General features: G+C 40.3%; 1 protein-coding gene across 1 annotated transcript; it reads right to left on the reverse strand.

The window, feature by feature from the left end:
• Positions 1–492: 492 nt before the first annotated feature.
• On the reverse strand, positions 493–20155 carry cdkn2d (cyclin-dependent kinase inhibitor 2D (p19, inhibits CDK4)). The gene is made up of 3 exons (XM_060918888.1): positions 19961–20155; positions 19398–19585; positions 493–1563 (listed from the first exon to the last, which is right to left on the reverse strand). The coding sequence occupies exons 2-3, from the start codon at positions 19536–19538 to the stop codon at positions 1192–1194; spliced, it is 513 nt and encodes a 170-aa protein (XP_060774871.1). The 5' UTR covers positions 19539–19585; positions 19961–20155; the 3' UTR covers positions 493–1191.
• Positions 20156–20559: the final 404 nt, after the last annotated feature.

Below are 20559 nucleotides of genomic sequence, written 5' to 3' on the forward strand. Positions count from 1 at the left end.
ATTCTGTGGTCTACCTGAGTGATGGCGTGCTGTCAGGCTTGTACAGTAAAGTGCATTCCTGTATGGTGCAATTATAAACGTCCTTGCTGACTCACCTTGGTCTCAAACACACACACGGTGTGCACAAACTTATCCAGTTTATCAGCGCTATCCATCCGTCATGCATCGTTCTGTAGACATTCGTCAACTATTTGTAGTTTTGGTCAACTTCATGAAAATTTCTAGAATTCCTGCTTTAGTGTTACGTACCGGTAGATCACTATTTTGGTGTTCGGATCTTTTTGACCAAATCATTCTTGTAAAAAACTAAATCTAACTAGATTTTGGTCTAAAGTCTAATATCCTGGTTTAATTGCAGGAAAAAAAAAGTTAACATTTTTCAGCGCAAATGTTTTTGTGATTATTTCAGTTTGAAGTTGTGAATAGAGCCCTCTTGTGGTGCAAGGAACTTCCAATTTCATCGACACGATACAACACACAGTGAGACAAGCCTTTTAAATTTAAGAATTTAATTGTGTTTCAAAGAATTCATGTAATAACACCACCATTACATCAGTACAAATCTTCAGGGTCGGGGCAGAGGGGCATCAATAAGTACCTTTATAAATAACATCAGAAATCCCACAATAAACATAAATCTATTTACAATCTGTCAATAAATAAGTTGATATTTTCATAAAATGCTATGTACACATTTAAAAACAACAACCAAAAAAAAAAAAAACGCTAAATTGTGTTTTACACACACAAACAAATACAAACTAAGCAAATGATCATGCAAGTTCATCAGTGCATGCTGCACAGTCTCACCAAGTGAGAAAGGCAACAGTAATTTCACGAGATTTCTTTTTAGAAAATGAACAATTCAAGTTTTCTACACAGACCCGTGCAGTAAATGTAACTTCGGTTGTAAAAGAATGAAAAAAGAGCTGTTCTACAATTGTGCATGGCAAACTCCCGACTCGATGGTGAACGGAACGCGATCCTTGTTTCCGATAACAATTCTTTGCTCTGTGCAAAACTGCTGCTACATTCTTCATCTAGTATTAACTGTATAACTGAACGACGAAATAAACTAAAATAAACATAGTACCGTAGTAATGTAACCTAATCCTATACATGAGAAAAAGGTCTTTGTGGACTTCTACCACTTTAGAGCTGCTTAGAATTCGCAACTCAACGTGGAATTTTCTAGGATTGGAAAGCCAGGGAGGATTCCAGCTGCCGTTTCAACAGCTCCACCAAGTCCGGCGTGCACGAGGCCTTGGCGATGTCCAGCGCCGTGTCCCCTCGCGTGTCCTGGTGGCCGAGGTTCGAACGCGGTGCCAGGAACTCCACCACGTCTCTGTAGCCCTCTCGGATGGCAATGTGGATGGGCAGAGCACCAGACTGATCGGGAATGTTGACCGAGGCACCGTAGTCAACCAGGACACACAGCGTGTCCAAAAAGCCTGTCCGGGCTGCGTCGTGGGCCGGTGTGATCCCGAAGCGGTCCTGGATGTTCGGGTCAGCACCGTTCTCCAAAAGCAGGCAAGCAACGTTGGGGTTACCCATCATCATTACCTGCAGAGACGACAGTACCAAGTCTTTAAATGTCCGTTAAATTAAAAACATCATTTTAAAAATACTCAATTCCTCTTGAAGTATAGACCACACCATTATTTTTCTACATCATCATGCCCTGTCATGTTCGGATATAAAACTATATCGATCAGTATTCGGGTCAAATCTATAGGATATGGTGTATTATATTGCTAGTAATATGACAATGTAAACCTTAGACTTGTACTGGGACTCAGGTTCATGTCGACAAGTAACTCGCCAGATCTCATCTCATTATCTCTAGCCGCTTTATCCTGTTCTACAGGGTCGCAGGCAAGCTGGAGCCTATCCCAGCTGACTACGGGCGAAAGGCGGGGTACACCCTGGACAAGTCGCCAGGTCATCACAGGGCTGACACATAGACAAAGAACCATTCACACTCACATTCACACCTACGGTCAATTTAGAGTCACCAGTTAACCTAACCTGCATGTCTTTGGACTGTGGGGGAAACCGGAGCACCCGGAGGAAACCCACGCGGACACGGGGAGAACATGCAAACTCCGCACAGAAAGGCCCTCGCCGGCCACGGGGCTCGAACCCGGACCTTCTTGCTGTGAGGCGACATTGCTAACCACTACACCACTGTGCCGCCCTCACCAGATCTCTCGCATTTAAAATGGTAGGTGAACATTCCCAGTTCGGATATTTTCGTTCTTCTTAAGAATTAAAGGAATACTTCCAAGCCATTTTATTAGTATCTTGGATATACTGAACAATTTTTCTATAGACTTCTTGTTGTATTTTTAGACGTTCAATTCAGCAGGGGGAAAAAAAAAAACAAAAAACACACCACATTATAGTTCCTTACAAGCTAATTACTATTAATAAGCCCCTAGAGTCAACTTTACATTTCAAATTCAGTAACAGCAGCTGATGCAACCCTCCCATGCTTCACAATGCGCGTCTGTGTCACATACAATAAAAGACGGTCATTGTCATGGCATTTAAGATACAGATCTTTGACATTTCAATTGGACCAAAAATAACCTCGTGACAACCGTACATATAACGATCGAATACATGTCCGTTCTCTGTTGATATACAGTCATAAATGCGCTAATAATAAAAGCAAAAAAAAAAAAAGTTCACCGTCTGGCCAGGTAGGACTGCTGTGTGATGAATGTTTATAATAAACTCATAAGTCTTACATTTACCCTGAGGCTTTGTCCTCATTCCTGAAGATCTACTGACACGCATAGTAAGCTTCCAGCACAACTGCCTCTGCAACCTCAGATGCCAGTTGAAGGCCCTGATAAACTGGATCAGGTGTGACAAACAAAGCTGGATTCCACGCGGTTAGGGTTAGGCAACTGTGCTCACGTACAGCCATTTAACATAAAGCCATCACAGTAAACATTTACAGGCGGATCTTTTATACGTTCAGAAAAATTCAAACAAATATCCGTTCTGTATATCGACATATGGTATTTCGTGTAATGGTATACCATAATATTATACATATTGCACCGAGGATCATCACTTTTTATAAAAAAGTAGTTATAGTGATTTATGGACTAAGAGAGATTTTATTTCTGGGAAATTCAACATCACAGCAAATATTAGTTTTGCAGGCTATAAATTGGCAGCTCATACGTAATGGTATACAACCCCGATTCCAAAAAAGTTGGGACAAGGTACAAATTGTAAATAAAAACGGAATGCAATGATGTGGAAGTTTCAAAATTCCATATTTTATTCAGAATAGAACATAGATGACATATCAAAATGTTTAAACTGAGAAAATGTATCATTTAAAGAGAAAAATTAGGTGATTTTAAATTTCATGACAACAACACATCTCAAAAAAGTTTGGACAAGGCCATGTTTACCACTGTGAGACATCCCCTTTTCTCTTTACAACAGTCTGTAAACGTCTGGGGACTGAGGAGACAAGTTGCTCAAGTTTAGGGATAGGAATGTTAACCCGTTCTTGTCTAATGTAGGATTCTAGTTGCTCAACTGTCTTAGGTCTTTTTTGTCGTATCTTCCATTTTATGATGCGCCAAATGTTTTCTATGGGTGAAAGATCTGGACTGCAGGCTGGCCAGTTCAGTACCCGGACCCTTCTTCTACGTAGCCATGATGCTGTAATTGATGCAGTATGTGGTTTGGCATTGTCATGTTGGAAAACGCAAGGTCTTCCCTGAAAGAGACGTCGTCTGGATGGGAGCATATGTTGCTCTATAACCTGGATATACCTTTCAGCATTGATGGTGTCTTTCCAGATGTGTAAGCTGCCCATGCCACACGCACTAATGCAACCCCATACCATCAGAGATGCAGGCTTCTGAACTGAGCACTGATAACAACTTGGGTCGTCCTTCTCCTCTTTAGTCCGAATGACACGGCGTCCCTGATTTCCATAAAGAACTTCAAATTTTGATTCGTCTGACCACAGAACAGTTTTCCGCTTTGCCACAGTCCATTTTAAATGAGCCTTGGCCCAGAGAAGACGTCTGCGCTTCTAGATCATGTTTAGATATGGCTTCTTCTTTGAACTATAGAGTTTTAGCTGGCATCGGCAGATGGCACGGTGAATTGTGTTCACAGATAATGTTCTCTGGAAATATTCCTGAGCCCATTTTGTGATTTCCAATACAGAAGCATGCCTGTATGTGATGCAGTGCCGTCTAAGGGCCCGAAGATCACGGGCACCCAGTATGGTTTTCCTTGACCCTTACGCACAGAGATTCTTCCAATTTTCTCTGAATCTTTTGATGATATTATGCACTGTAGATGATGGTATGTTCAAACTCTTTGCAATTTTACACTGTCGAACTCCTTTCTGATATTGCTCCACTATTTGTCAGCGCAGAATTAGGGGGATTGGTGATCCTCTTCCCATCTTTACTTCTGAGAGCCGCTGCCACTCCAAGATGCTCTTTTTATACCCAGTCATGTTAATGACCTATTGCCAATTGACCTAATGAGTTGCAATTTGGTCCTCCAGCTGTTCCTTTTTTGTACCTTTAACTTTTCCAGCCTCTTATTGCCCCTGTCCCAACTTTTTTGAGATGTGTTGCTGTCATGAAGTTTCAAATGAGCCAATATTTGGCATGAAATTTCAAAATGTCTCACTTTCGACATTTGATATGTTGTCTATGTTCTATTGTGAATACAATATCAGTTTTGAGATTTGTAAATTATTGCATTCCGTTTTTATTTACAATTTGTACTTTGTCCCAACTTTTTTGGAATCGGGGTTGTAGAATATTCTACTGTACATATTGTCCTGTGCTTCATTAATTGTCAGAATTACCATATATATGTAAAATATTATACATTGTACTTTAAAGGAATAAATAGCTATATTTCTGATGTTTACCTCCAACAACTTTGTTGGATGAGGTTGTTTTCGCCTCCATTTGTTTGTTTCCAACGTACCTCAAAAAGTACAAAAAACAGATTTGGATGAAATTTTGAGGAAAGGTGAGCCATGGGCCAAAGAACAAATGATTAGATTTTGATGCAAATCTGGATATGTGGATCCAGGATTTTTTTTTTTTGGTTCCCAACATGATTCAAAGTAGTGAACGGATTTGGATGAAATTTGGCGTCCAGCTTTAGTATTATGCTTGGTTCAAGTGATCTGGCTTTATCTAATGTGTAACAATGATTAATATTAATTATATAGGTTACACATATATCATTGGGGGTAATGGTGTAGTACAGGGTTAGTCAAAATTAACTCAAAATGGTAGAAACCAATCGGATCACGATCTGTAAGTAGACATCTGAGGTCACTGTCGGGGTGTCCAAAAAAAAAAAGTAGGGCCCAATTACGCCAGCAGCAGTCACACATTCAGAAGAAAAATAATCCATGGGTGTTAACATAATTTTGGCTAACCCTGTCTATAAAGTCCACACCCACCTGCTGTTTTATGCGGTTATCCAATCATAAGATCATGCAGATAGAAATCAAAAGCTCTAGTTAATCTTCCTTTCAGACGTCAGAATGGGAAAAACGATTGTGATCTCAAAGTGTGACTTTCACTTTGACATGGGTGTTGGTTTGAGCCAGATGAACTGGTTTGAGTATTTCAGAAACTGCTGATCTCTTGGGATTTACAGAATGGTACGAAAAAAAAAAAAAAAAAAGACATTGAGAGTTCCGTGGATGGAAACGAACGCCTTGTTGATAAGAGAGGTCAAAAGAAAATGGCCAGATTTGGTTTGATGTTTGGATACATCCAGGAAGGGTAACGTCCTGGGAACCAAGAAGAAAAAAAAAAAAAAAAGTCTCTCAATTTCTCTTTTGTTGTGATTTCCTTACTAGGAATTTCACAGCAACCCTCCTAGTCACATATCATTAGAAAGCCCAGGATGTACTCTTGACAAGACACCAGGATTCAAGTGAATAGCTTAAAAGAGTAAAAGGGTGTGCACGTAAAACAAATGTCAACTACAGAGGACAAGTCTAATGGGTTGGTTGTCAGTAACTCTGTACAACCGTGCTGAGCAGAAAAGCATCTCAGCATGCAATAACAGTCCTGCAGCCAAAGAACAGGAATCTTAGAATCCTGTTAAAGTGCCTGACACACCCTTGGTTTGATTATTTTATCATATCACAGGAACAGGAACCATCTGCAGCTCAACACCTCGAAGACCAAGGAGCTGGTCATTGACTTCGGGAGGTCCAGACCAAGGTCACAACCAGTTCTGATCGAAGGAGTCAAGGTGGAGGCTGTGGATTCCTACAAGTACCTCGGGCTGTGGCTGGACTTGCAACACCAACCACCTGTACAGGAAGGGACAGAGCAGGCTGCACTTCCTGAGGAGGCTGCGGTCCTTTAAAGTGCATATCACGGGTAAATTCAGGAGCAAGATCAATGTAATTCTCCTATTTTATATTAAACTTTGGTCAAATATCTGTCACATTTTGCGCAATACCAGAAAAATTCAGTTGAAATCAAGCCATTTGAGGCGAATTGGTCCGCCTCTGAAAAAACTTGGCATTTGGATTTCCCGGGAAACGTTGATTTTCATGACGTCGCGTGCGGGACGCCTCCCTCTGAATCCTACATCAGCGCTGGTTTGTTTATGAGAAAACGACCTGGTGGTTTTCTGCAAATTTCTTCAACATTATCACGTAATTATTAAAATGGTTAACAGATGTATCGTAGGAGGGTGTAGCAACACCAATCTTGATAGGATTAGTACTCATCGTTTTCCAAAAGACCAGACAATGAGAAAGAAACGGGAACGCTTCGTGCGAAGCACCCGGAAAAATTGGCTACATGCTACAGCATTATTTGCGGTGCTCACTTCACAAGGCCCGACGACTTTGAGAACTACAGTAAATGAAGTGGGAAATGGGCTTCGAGAGGCAACTTGATCTGAAAAAAGACGCAGTTCTATCCAGCACTCAGGTGACAATTCCATATTTCAATGCAAAATCGCTAGCTGCTAAACTTGGTCTACACAGACCGTGCACTGAATCCATGCAAGCTCTCGCAGCCTGCTGGCACTTCCGCACGTGACGTCACGAATCTGGCTCCAGACTCCCTTGGGATTTTTCCAGACGCGTTTTGTTATTTTATTTTTTTCTGCTGTAGACAGATGGCCTTGTGCAAAATTACCCTTCTGGATGAGTGTGTAAAGGGACATACTTTCATATAAAAAAAAAAAAAAACACGAAGTTGGTCCAGGACATGCACTTTAACATCTGCAGGAAACTCCTGTGGATGTTCCATCAGTCCATGGTTGCCGGTGTCCTGTTTTACACCGTGGTGTGCTGGGGGGCAGCACATCCAAGAAGGACGCATCCAGGCTGGACGGCTCTGTGGTCGGCGTGAAGCTGGACTCTCTGGTGACGGTGGCAGAGAAGAGGACTATGGACAAACTACTGAACATCATGGACGATGCCAGTCACCCTCTGCACACCGTCATCAGCAACCAGAGGAGCATTCTGTCACTGAACAGGCTCCTTCCCAAGCGCAGGACTAACAGACTTAAAAACTCCTTTGTCCCTCACGCCATCAGACTGTACAACTCCTCTCTTGGGGGGGGAATACCTCTGCAATACCTCTCTTGCTGGACTTTTTTCATAAGGGTCTGTCTCAGAAACTGGGTACTGTGGGGGTAGCCCACTAAATATACTCACAGTCAATAAACTATACGGTTTTGAATGGTGATGTTGGTTTTAATTTGAAATAAAATGAAAGAAATAATACAGATAAAACTAAATCTTTGATGTGAATATTCAGAATTTGGCAAAAATTCTGCAAATGTGTGGAAAAATGGCGGCTTGATCTGGGACATGATAAATGGTCGACTACATCGCATTCCCTTAAAAAGGTTGTAGTCCACTGAAAAGTCTACAGTTATCACTAATTGTATTTTAAGTTGTAACTTTATACACCTAAGGATTGGTGCGCTCACAGAATAACCATAACCGTAATAAAACATCATGCAAAATACTTGATCACCATCGTAACTCCATTTTCCGCATACCCAAAACCAATACGATCGTGTGTTTTGATCTAAACGGAAAGCCTCAGGGTCAAGGTCACTGCCTCACCAAAAGTAGGAACTTAAAATCACTACGCCATATAAAAATTTAGTTATAAATCTGCAATTTTGTTTTTTAAAACGAAAGCTGAAAGTTAGGTATAGAATATGTTTCTTACAGAATATGTTACGATGGTAGCTGGTCTTGTATGAATTTCTGAGCTATAAAATGAGTTGTGGTCTATTTTTTACCGCAGTGTGTTATTTGTGTGCGGGGAAGGACACACATTAACAATTTGCATGTGTAGAATGGAATTTTCCACTCCAACAGTTAGAAGTTGATCGCGCTTCCATTTGCGGTCTTTCTGTTACGCGGGTGATCTGTTCGGACGTAATCGCTGAAAAGGTGAGTTTTGACAGTTTTATTTTGTTTTAGTCTTGCAGTATAAGGCAATAGAATGTTTCTTTTTCATCTTACTTTCATATTTCGTACTGTTTGCGTATTTTTGGCCAATATTTTGCAACCACGGTCAATTTAGATCAAACTTTTGATAGAATCTACGGCCAGTCATTTTGCCCGCCCCAGCCTCGCGCTCCGTCCGGTGCGGTAGTGATGTCCCGTCGCACCCGCGTGACCTTCAGCCGGTACAGTCGATGTTCTTTTACCACCGCCGTTATTCTCATCTTTCCGGTGTGTTCTTGATTTTTCCATTGTGTCCTATTTCGCCATATCAAATACCCAAAATGTATCATATTATTCATATTTAAGTGAATAATCAATTCAGTCATCATAACTTGGCATTTTTAACCCAAGCAATCAAAAAGAGGAAATTTATTCAATATTTTCACTCATCTGTGAAGGAGGGGCTTTAATTCTTCATGATGTAGTTATTTTATATGGAAATCAATTTTACAAAAGCATTTGAATTGTAATCAAAAAAAATTTTCCACAGTGGAGGCCAGATAAAGCAAGATACTATCTTTATTCTTATAAAACATGACAAAAGAAACATTGAGTGTTACATAAATGGGGGGAAAAAAAAAAGTAAAATTGGGAAAAAAAAAAAATTGACCATAACGCGACTCATTTTAGATTTTTCGAATCACGGATCCACCGACAGCAGTTAAATACTACCGCTGAAAAAATAAAACAAGCCTGTGTGTATTTTATTTGAACCGCCGAAACGTACAAAAAGAAATGACAAAATTTTCAGGTCACATATTTTTCTTGTAACAGCATTGCATCCCCAGGACTAGATCCTATTTGTCACAAGTAAAAAGGAAAAATCGTAAATACAAACGACAACGTGTGTTGTATATATATCCACTTCAGCCAAGTCAGAAAACGAAACTATTTAGCGACATTGCGTATTCACTTGAATGTTAGATTCGAATGTTGCAAATTCTACAGGGTGATTTACGACCGCTTTACGACAGTATAAACCTCGTGCTGATCACGGCTGATGCTGACAGCATGGCTTCCGAGCCATCAACTCAACTCTATGTAAGCATAACGTGGTAAACAAAAATCTTTTCATTGTCTCACCGACCAAAACGTGGGCGATTTCGTCTCTCAAGCGTTGAAGATAAACAATGAAAAGATCAAAACAATCTTTGGTTCACAGAGAGAAAAGTAGCGATTTAACCAGGGCCATGCTGAACATGCCTGCAGTAACATTAGTTTGAGATTTTGGCTGCAGGTATCAGACTGAAGAATTAGAAGAGGAAGGTGCCGGAGAGAGTCCTATCGAACCGAGTATCATGAAGGTATCAGCCCTCGATGTGCTAATGAGAGCTCAACGGTCATATGACCACACGCCTTCAGAGAAGTAAGTACTGGAATACTAGTCCAGTTTTATATTAGAATACACACATTTTATATACATGTGTGCCTACTTAGGATTTGTCATTGGGAATGCCAGGCTAGCACTAGGATTTCAAATTGATTAACCACATTACAGTAAATCAAAAGAAGAAATATATTTTTGGCTAATTTGTATTATATTTTTCAAGATTTTCTTTAAGTGGCTGATGGCTAGCGATAACCTCATGAGCATACACTACCGTTCAAAAGTTTGGGGTCACCCAGACAATTTTGTGTTTCCCATGAAAAGTCACACTTTTATTTACCACCATAAGTTGTAAAATGAATAGAAAATCTAGTCAAGACATTTTTCTGGCCATTTTGAGCATTTAATCGACCCCACAAATGTGATGCTCCAGAAACTCAACCTGCTCAAAGGAAGGTCAGTTTTATAGCTTCTCTAAAGAGCTCAACTGTTTTCAGCTGTGCTAACATGATTGTACAAGGGTTTTCTAATCATCCATTAGCCTTCTGAGGCAATGAGCAAACACATTGTACCATTAGAACACTGGAGTGAGAGTTGCTGGAAATGGGCCTCTATACACCTATGGAGATATTGCACCAAAAACCAGACATTTGCAGCTAGAATAGTCATTTACCACATTAGCAATGTATAGAGTGGATTTCTGATTAGTTTGAAGTGATCTTCATTGAAAAGAACAGTGCTTTTCTTTCAAAAATAAGGACATTTCAAAGTGACCCCAAACTTTTGAACGGTAGTGTATGTATGGTACTCGTACAGGTATAAATTGATGGTGTATAGAAAAATAGCTCCGATATATGTTTTTGAGATCAGACAAGTACATGCATCTGTGGTACAAAATACCTCTTGCTGTGTGCTTTTAAGAAATGATGAAACTGATTTTTTTTTTTTTAAGGCGTTTGTTTAAAAAAAAAAAAATTGTCCAATTTCTGTTTCATATTTTAAAATGTTCGTGATAAATATAACTGCAGTGAAAGTCTTGGTCTTTATACTACACTGTGTGTGCGCGCAAAATATAAAAAAAGGGAGTCTCTTGAATTTAAACTATTTTATCATCTTAATCCGACACTGAAATTTTGCCATGCGAAAAACAAAGAAAAAAAAAAATAGACAAGGACACTTATTTTTACCGACGTGATCAGAAATCTCATCATCTCTAGCCGCTTTATCCTGTTCTACAGGGTCGCAGGCAAGCTGGAGCCTATCCCAGCTGACTACGGGCGAAAGGCGGGGTTCACCCTGGACAAGTCGCCAGGTCATCACAGGGCTGACACATAGACACAGACAACCATTCACACTCACATTCACACCTACGGTCAATTTAGAGTCACCAGTTAACCTAACCTGCATGTCTTTGGACTGTGGGGGAAACCGGAGCACCCGGAGGAAACCCACGCGGACACGGGGAGAACGTGCAAACTCCGCACAGAAAGGCCCTCGCCGGCCACGGGGCTCGAACCCGGACCTTCTTGCTGTGAGGCGACAGCGCTAACCACTACACCACCGTGCCGCCCATATGTTGAAAAAAATCCGTGAACCTAAAAATAAAAAATGGGTGGCCTAATATTCACTGCAGTGATAAATATAACTGCAGTGAATGTCTTGGTGTGTGTGGAGCACGGTCGCCTCACAGCAAGAAGGTTCTGGGTTCGAGCTCAGTGGCCGGCGAGGGCCTTTCTGTGTGGAGTTTGCATGTTCTCCTCGTGTCTGCGTGGGTTTCCTCTACAATCCAAAGACATGCGGTTAGGTTAATATGGGACGGCCTTGGGCTGAGGTGCCCTTGAGCGAGGCACCGAACTCCCAACTGCTCCCCGGGCGCTGTTAGCATGGCTGCCCACTGCTCTGGGTATGTGTGTGTGTGTTCACTGCTTCAGATGGGTTAAATGCAGAGAGGAAATTTCACAATGTGTGATGAATAAAAATTGTGCTCGCTCTTTCTTTCTAATGTCCCAAATGAAAGACCAGTTTCTGAGACGGACCCCATATGTAGATACTTAATTTATCTAGAAGTTCTCTCTATTTTTCTATTCTCTGTTTATCTAATTTAATCTCAGTAATGAGACAGAAGATATAGGGTGAGCAAAAAGAACACATTACGTTATCATTACTTAATACTGCAGAGTGAAGACAGGCACGACGAAAGGATTTCCCATCAAACCCAAGGAATATAGATTTATAGTTAGCTCTATTCCCAGCGGTTTGAAAGAGCTAATGAAAGGCTGTAGTAATCTACACGAGGTTATTAACCTTCAACAGACACTTTATTTAGATGGAATCCAGTTTATTATTAGTTATAAATGTACAAATAAAACATTAAAAGATGCCTTTATAGCAAAAGAAAAATAACTCCTCATGGAAAGACTTATTGGAACTCCCTCTTCAAAGATATAAACTGGAGTAGAGCTTGGCTTGTCCCATTTAAATTTTTAATTTCTAACAAAATCAGAGAATTACATCTTAAACTATTACATAACATCTATCCTACTAATGCATACATCTCCAGATTTTCCGATATCGATGACAGCTGTACCTTTTGTAAAAAAAAAAAATCATCCATTTATTTTATAAATCCCCATTTTGTATCACCTTTTGGAAAGATTTGGGAAATTTTCTTTTTGCTAAAACTACAGTCAAGTATCACTTTGATGAGAAAATCATTATTTTTGGCACTTTCTCGTACAATAATAAATTTAACATAATTAATCTCTTTATATTACAACCCCGATTCCAAAAAAGTTGAGACAAAGAACATATTGTAAATAAAAACGGAATGCAATGATGTGGACGTTTCAAAATTCCATATTTTATTCAGAATAGAACATAGATGACATATCAAATGTTTAAACTGAGAACATGTATCATTTAAAGAGAAAAATTAGGTGATTTTAAATTTCATGACAACAACACATCTCAAAAACTTGGGACAAGGCCATGTTTGCCACTGTGAGACATCCCCTTTTCTCTTTACAACAGTCTGTAAACGTCTGGGGACTGAGGAGACAAGTTGCTCAAGTTTAGGGATAGGAATGTTAACCCGTTCTTGTCTAATGTAGGATTCTAGTTGCTCAACTGCCTTAGGTCTTTTTTGTCCTATCTTCCGTTTTATGATGTGCCAAATGTTTTCTATGGGTGAAAGATCTGGACTGCAGGCTGGCCAGTTCAGTACCCGGACCCTTCTTCTACGCAGCCATGATGTTGTAATTGATGCAGTATGTGGTTTGGCATTGTCATGTTGAAAAATGCAAGGTCTTCCCTGAAAGAGACGTCGTCTGGATGGGAGCATATGTTGCTCTAGAACCTGGATATACCTTTCAGCATTGATGGTGTCTTTCCAGATGTGTAAGCTGCCCATGCCACACGCACTAATGCAACCCCATACCATCAGAGATGCAGGCTTCTGAACTGAGCGCCGATAACAACTCGGGTCGTCCTTCTCCTCTTTAGTCCGAATGACACGGCGTCCCTGATTTCCATAAAGAACTTCACATTTTGATTCATCTGACCACAGAACAGTTTTCCACTTTGCCACAGTCCATTTTAAATGAGCCTTGGCCCAGAGAAGACGTCTGCACTTCTGGATCGTGTTTAGATACGGCTTCTTCTTTGAACTATAGAGTTTTAGCTGGCAACGGCGGATGGCACGGTGAATTGTGTTCACAGATAATGTTCTCTGGAAATATTCCTGAGCCCATTTTGTGATTTCCAATACAGAAGCATGCCTGTATGTGATGCAGTGCCGTCTAAGGGCCCGAAGATCACGGGCATCCAGTATGGTTTTCCGGCCTTGACCCTTCCGTGCAGAGATTCTTCCAGATTCTCTGAATCTTTTGATGATATTATGCACTGTAGATGATGATCTGTTCAAACTCTTTGCAATTTTACACTGTTGAACTCCTTTCTGATATTGCTCCACTATTTGTCGGCACAGAATTAGGGGGATTGGTGATCCTCTTCCCATCTTTACTTCTGAGAGCCGCTGCCACTCCAAGATGCTCTTTTTATACCCAGTCATGTTAATGACCTATTGCCAATTGACCTAATGAGTTGCAGTTTGGTCCCCCAGCTGTACCTTTAACTTTTCCAGCCTCTTATTGGCCCTGTCCCAACTTTGAGATGTGTTGGTCATGAAATTTCAAATGAGCCAATATTTGGCATGAAATTTCAAAATGTCTCACTTTCGACATGTTGTCCATGTTCTATTGTGAATACAATATCAGTTTTTGAGATTTGTAAATGATTGCATTCCGTTTTTATTTACAATTTGTACTTTGTCCCAACTTTTTTGGAATCGGGGTTGTACTAGGCAACCCCCTCATTCCCATTATTTTTAATTGAATTAAAAATGTATTTTGAGTCCATCACATATCGAATCCAACAAAAAGTGCTCATCAGCTATTCAATTTTATTCAAGTGAAATTGTCTGTCATTTCAATTTGCCCTGTTTTTATACATCTTCTCTTTCTTTAGACTTATTTCTATTTATTATTTTATCCACTTATCACCCCTATTTTTTTTCTATATTATTTTTTTATTTATGGGTTGTTTTACAATCAGGGTACGCAAGCTAAAAATCACATTTAACACTTATTATCTTCAATATCAAAAGGCTTGACTAAATAAACTTGGTTGTTTATTGTAGCCCTGTGATAGCTCTATTTACCATGCAAAAAAAAAAAAAAAAAATTTGTGATAACGTTATTTTTGGTGAATGTATGGCAATGTGTGTCATATTTAGCAAAATTATTCGTGCCATTTAGAAAAAGTGCTTTTTTGACCACAGGTAGCTCCAAAAGGGATGCACTTAAATCATTCTCATTCATCTCATCTCATTATCTCTAGCCACTTTATCCTGTTCTACAGGGTCGCAGGCAAGCTGGAGCCTATCCCAGCTGACTACGGGCGAAAGGCGGGGTACACCCTGGACAAGTCGCCAGGTCATCACAGGGCTGACACAGACAACCATTCACACTCACATTCACACCTACGGTCAATTTAGAGTCACCAGTTAACCTAACCTGCATGTCTTTGGACTGTGGGGGAAACCGGAGCACCCGGAGGAAACCCACGCAGACACGGGGAGAACATGCAAACTCCGCACAGAAAGGCCCTCGCCGGCCACGGGGCTCGAACCCGGACCTTCTTGCTGTGAGGCGACAGCGCTAACCACTACACCACCGTGCCGCCCCTTAAATCATTCTTTATACCATAAAACAAATATTTGGTTCCATATCATTGGAAACAAAGTTTTAATGTTGAATGCCAGTAAGTTTTCAGACTGTTTTGATCAAATTAGTATGTAATTGTGTCAAAAAAAAAAAGTCCTCTCCGAGACAGCTAATTTTTCAATATAAAATAACATATCTAAAATGATTATTTTCATCCTAAAATGTGGTCAAGATAATGGGACATAAATATTAGAGACAACTAACACAAAGCTTACAGCCTTATATTTAAAAGCACTATGGAAGTAATGGATTCTGAATTGTCAAAAAAAAAAAAAAAGTCCTCTCTGAGAATCACTTCATTTGTTTCTCCCATCTTATAGCAGATTACACAAAACTACCATACACTTAAAGTGCCATTCCACCATTGGATGTATTCTTTGGCATAAAATACAATATATTTTATGACAACATGACTAGACAGAGAAATCTTTTAGCTTCAAAATGATATATCAAACATATTTTTTTGACAACGACAAGTATATTAATTTTGCGACCAAAATCATCTACCCTTTTAATTTCCGCGCGGTAGTGAAACGTGATGTCATCGGCAGGTTCCCCTTCTTGTGTACCACGTCACGTGGCACAGATTATCAGCAATGGCGGATAGAACGCGATTTCCACTTGTCGATTGCTGTGCCGATATTCACCATCGACCGTCTCCTTTGGGCATCACTTGCTATTTTCCTTCGCTTCTTTTCCGAAGCCGACAATCGCGTTCTATCCGCCATTGCTGATGGTCTGTACCACGTCACACGTGACGTGGTACACAAGAAGGGGAACCTGCCGATGACATCACGTTTCACTACCGCGTGGAAATTAAAAGGGTAGGTGACTTTGGTCGCAAAATTAATATAGGGGAGAGCGGGGTAAGATGAGCCACTTTTTACATGTGTCATCATAACTACATGTTAAAGCCATTTTTGCTTCCAGTCTACACACCATACCAAATTTCAAAGTGTACTGTTACTATCTGAGCAAAAAATAATTGATAAGCTCTTATGGTTAGAGTGATATTACCTCTTGAAAAAAAAAAAGTCAAGTGGCTCAACTTACCCCATGCACGGGGTAAGATGAGCCACTGTGTGGGGTAAATTGAGCCAACACAAAACATGTTAGGTTAACAAAGTAAACAACTTTTATTATTAGAAATGCAATCAATGAATCAAGTCAATCAAGTGGGGGACAGGGCCGTTGCATAGAGAAGGGGAGATGAAGAGAGAGGTGATAGAACGAGATGGGATAGGGAGGGATAGATAGATGGATAGAGAGAGATGCATAGATAGATAGATAGATAGATAGATAGATAGATAGATAGATAGATAGATAGATAGATAGATAGATAGATAGATAGAGGGATGGTTAGAGAGGGAATGAGAGATGTACTATATTATAGAAATTACTAAAACAGTAGAACAGTGCCAAAAAATCTTATTTCTTTCAGTAGGTTAAAACATTGCTAAAACATGCAGCAATCATTCCATCAATCATTCCATCATTATTCAATGTTCCAAGCGTTCAAATGGCAAGGGAACACCATTTGCCTCTCCCTCCGTGCTGTCCCCCCAACAGTAAAGGGGTGGGGCAATTTTTTCACAATATCCTGTCTTGACAGGACAGCCTCATCTTTCTCTTTGAAGACAAAGGTTGGCTTTCTTACAGAGCCATGGCATGACCGGCTTCTTTTGAGAAATCTTGCCTCTATTTCGAAGACATCCAATTTGATTATCTGGCCAATGAAGAAATGCACTTTCTTCTTCCCCGTGAATTTTGCCACAACATAATCCCCCACATCTAACAACTGGTCTTCCTCATCTGATGTCATATGAGTGATTCCACGCTTATGGGTACTGAAATGGGGACATGAACTTATTCACCTAAAACCATTTCTTTTTTTACCATCAGGTCACAAAACATGTAATCTTTAATGAATGATATGTTAAAAGATAACTTTAATTTTCTGAGATGTAATAAAAACATATTTATATGCCAAAGTCAAGCCTATGAGTTCCAAAATGATGTCGGTTACATTACTTCTGTTACGATTGTCCATCTCGCGCCTGTTACAAATTAATTACAATCTAGCTATATACCATGTTAATCTTATTGAAAGAATGTGTATGTTTATTCTACTACACATGTTTATTAATTATATTTGCTAAAACATCACCTTCCTATGTTTCAAAAAGTAATTCTACATTGTTAAAATTGAGAATATATATGTCCACAACACTTCTGTTACGTTCTGACTTTGGCATATAAATATGTTTTTATTACATCTCAGAAAATTAAAGTTATCTTTTAACATATCATTCATTAAAGATTACATGTTTTGTGACCGGGCGGCACGGTGGTGTAGTGGTTAGCGCTGTCGCCTCACAGCAAGAAGGTCCTGGGTTCGAGCCCCGGGGCCGGCGAGGGCCTTTCTGTGTGGAGTTTGCATGTTCTCCCCGTGTCCGCGTGGGTTTCCTCCGGGTGCTCCGGTTTCCCCCACAGTCCAAAGACATGCAGGTTAGGTTAACTGGTGACTCTAAATTGACCGTAGGTGTGAATGTGAATGGTTGTCTGTGTCTATGTGTCAGCCCTGTGATGACCTGGCGACTTGTCCAGGGTGTACCCCCGCCTTTCACCCGTAGTCAGCTGGGATAGGCTCCAGCTTGCCTGCGACCCTGTAGAAGGATAAAGCGGCTAGAGATAATGAGATGAGATGTTTTGTGACCTGATGGTAAAAAAAAAGAAATGGTTTTAGGTGAATTTTTAAAAAATAAGTTCATGTCCCCATTTCAGTACCCAGAAGCGTGGAATCACTCATATATATACACACATGTTGTTGTCATATATGACCAGTAAATGTGAAAACTTAAGTGTCATCCATATTGGGTAAGCTCAGCCACCAATGGGGTAAGTTGAGCCAGTGGCTCAACTTGCCCCACATCTAATGGCTCATCTTACCCCGTGGCCACCATTTTGTAGAAAAATGCTAATAAAGGGGATTAGGCTAATCAAAATATTTTTATTAGCATTCATATCATAGCTTAGAAAGCCACAAACTTAACCCTAATGTGTCTAAATATTATTCTACTTTTGTCTTCTCTAAATCATCTTCACTGTGGACAAACATGGAATTGACTTAGAAAGCACAAAAACACATTTTTATAAATACCGTATTTTCTGGACTATAAGCCACTACTTTTTTCCTAGGTTTTGAACCATGCGGCTTATACAAAGGTGCGGCTATTCTGTGGATTTTTCTTCCACCGCTAGGGGCGCTCTAACCGGAAGTAGAATCAAAAATAAGATAGACGAAAAATCAATGCAAAGAAGAATTAGCAGATCTTTAGCAGATAGAACACGCATGACAAATTACTAACTGGTAATTATTTTCAAATCCAGCGAAGATGATTAAAGTGACTTGTGGTTTCAAACACAGGAGAAATGAAGGTAAATAAATACCGGTTATTTTCTCTTGGTTCTGTTCCGTTTTAATCAGCAAAGTTGCTGCCGTGTTAAAAGGCACTGTTCGGAAAGAATCTGTTTAGGTACATACATGTACATTTACAGTACAAAATCGTTCTGTACATGCAGTAAATATCTAATTTTTCAACATAGATATCTGCGGCTTATAGCCCGGTGCGGCTTGTATATCTTTTTTTTTTTAATAGAGCGGATGCGGCTTATATACAGGTGCGCTCTATAGTCCAGAAAATACGGTATCTCCCTCACCTAGTTTGACATGTGGTGCTCCTCTCCACAAGTGTAAGTAAATGGTCCCGCCCCTCCTTTGAATGTGGTCACATTTGTTTACTGTTTCTTAGAAACAGGGGGTGGCTCATCTTACCCCGCTCTCCCCTACTTGTCAAAAAATTATATGTTTGATATATCATTTTGAAGCTAAAAAAAGATTTCTCTGTCTAGTCATGTTGTCATAAAATATATTGTATTTTATGCCAAAAAAAATGCATCCAATGGTGGAATGGCACTTTAAAAACTGGTACAACAAGAACCAGTTTGAATCTATTTGAATTTTGGACCCCTGTGACACAAACTTTGTAAAAAAAAAAACAACCCTTATATGCCTTTGTCATGTCTTGGAATGTCTGTCACTTGTTCTTACTGTTTTGTTGATGTATTGTCCAATCTTAAATTTAAAAAAAAAAAAAAAAAGACAGGCACGACGCGACTCCTAATCTTTATATATATCCAGAAAGTGTGTGTGTGAGAGAGAGAGAGAGAGAGAGAGAGAGAGAGAGATAGATACTCGGTTAAGCGGTACCTGTAAGGCAGTTTTGCCGAACTCGTTGCTGGTGTCGGGGTGAACCCGGTTCTCCTCCAGCAGCCTCCTCACCTCCGCCGTGTCTCCTCTCGCCGCCGCCGCAGTCAGACTCTTCCCCGCGTCGCTCTCACTCAGCACCATGATCACTCTATGATTATTATTATAATTTACACACTGCTCTATCAGCCCTTCAGGGGGAAAAAAAACACAAACACCACCTTGGAGATGTTTTATCCAGACCTGACAGACACAGTGCGGCTGGTTTGTATTCTCTATCCGCAGCTTTGTTGGAGCTCGAGCGCCTTTAATTAAATGCCGGCTGTTCGCTCGTGCTAAGCTAACAGGCTAACTTGTTTACCACAGCGTAAACTCGGTTATAACTCGATTAGCTGTCAACAAGGAAGCGCCCAGGACACACTGAAATATCCACAACACGTTACATCACACACCTGAGACACATAAAATACGTGTGCGTGAATAATCCTGAGCGGTTGAATTCTTTAAGAATAGGGAAACGAAAGTGTTTTTAACGCAGCCAGCTCCGCCGCGTCGCCTTGCCTTACCTTATCTCATCTGCTTAGCCTTCTAAAAACCTGTGGCTTTTCAAATATCGACCGTTACGCGCGGCTCCTTCTGGTCTCTTATTTACAAAGAATTTCAAATAAATCCAAACAAACAAGAGCGCCAGTGCCTTTAATTTGCGCGCTTGGAAAACACTGACAAATTTCTTACACGACTTCTCAAACGGTGACGAGAGAGAGGAAGAAAAAATAAAAAGCGTCCACCAATCACAAGCTACAAACGAGGCCAAACCCTACCATATATGGTAAAAAGGGCGGAGTGAACGTACGGTTGCTACAGTATCCCCATGGTAACTGCGCCTCTGGCCAATCAGAATGAGCGCGCAGACGGCGGGCGATTTGAGAAGGTTATTTCTCCACTCTGGCACGTTCATTCATGTTTCTCCTTCAGCAGTGCGATAATCAGAGAAAAAGGCGGGTTTATGGGGGTTTGTTTTGTACAGTGCATCTGTCCAAGCCCTAATCAACTCCAGTGTCATAATTTAAACCCATGAAACAACATGATCTTCTGCAGACAAAACCAAAACTCATCGCTTTTAAGTCATCAGAAAAATATTTTAATTTAACATTTTAAACCATGA

This window comes from Neoarius graeffei, chromosome 4, assembly GCF_027579695.1.
Source record: "Neoarius graeffei isolate fNeoGra1 chromosome 4, fNeoGra1.pri, whole genome shotgun sequence".
Classification (NCBI taxonomy): domain Eukaryota; kingdom Metazoa; phylum Chordata; class Actinopteri; order Siluriformes; family Ariidae; genus Neoarius; species Neoarius graeffei.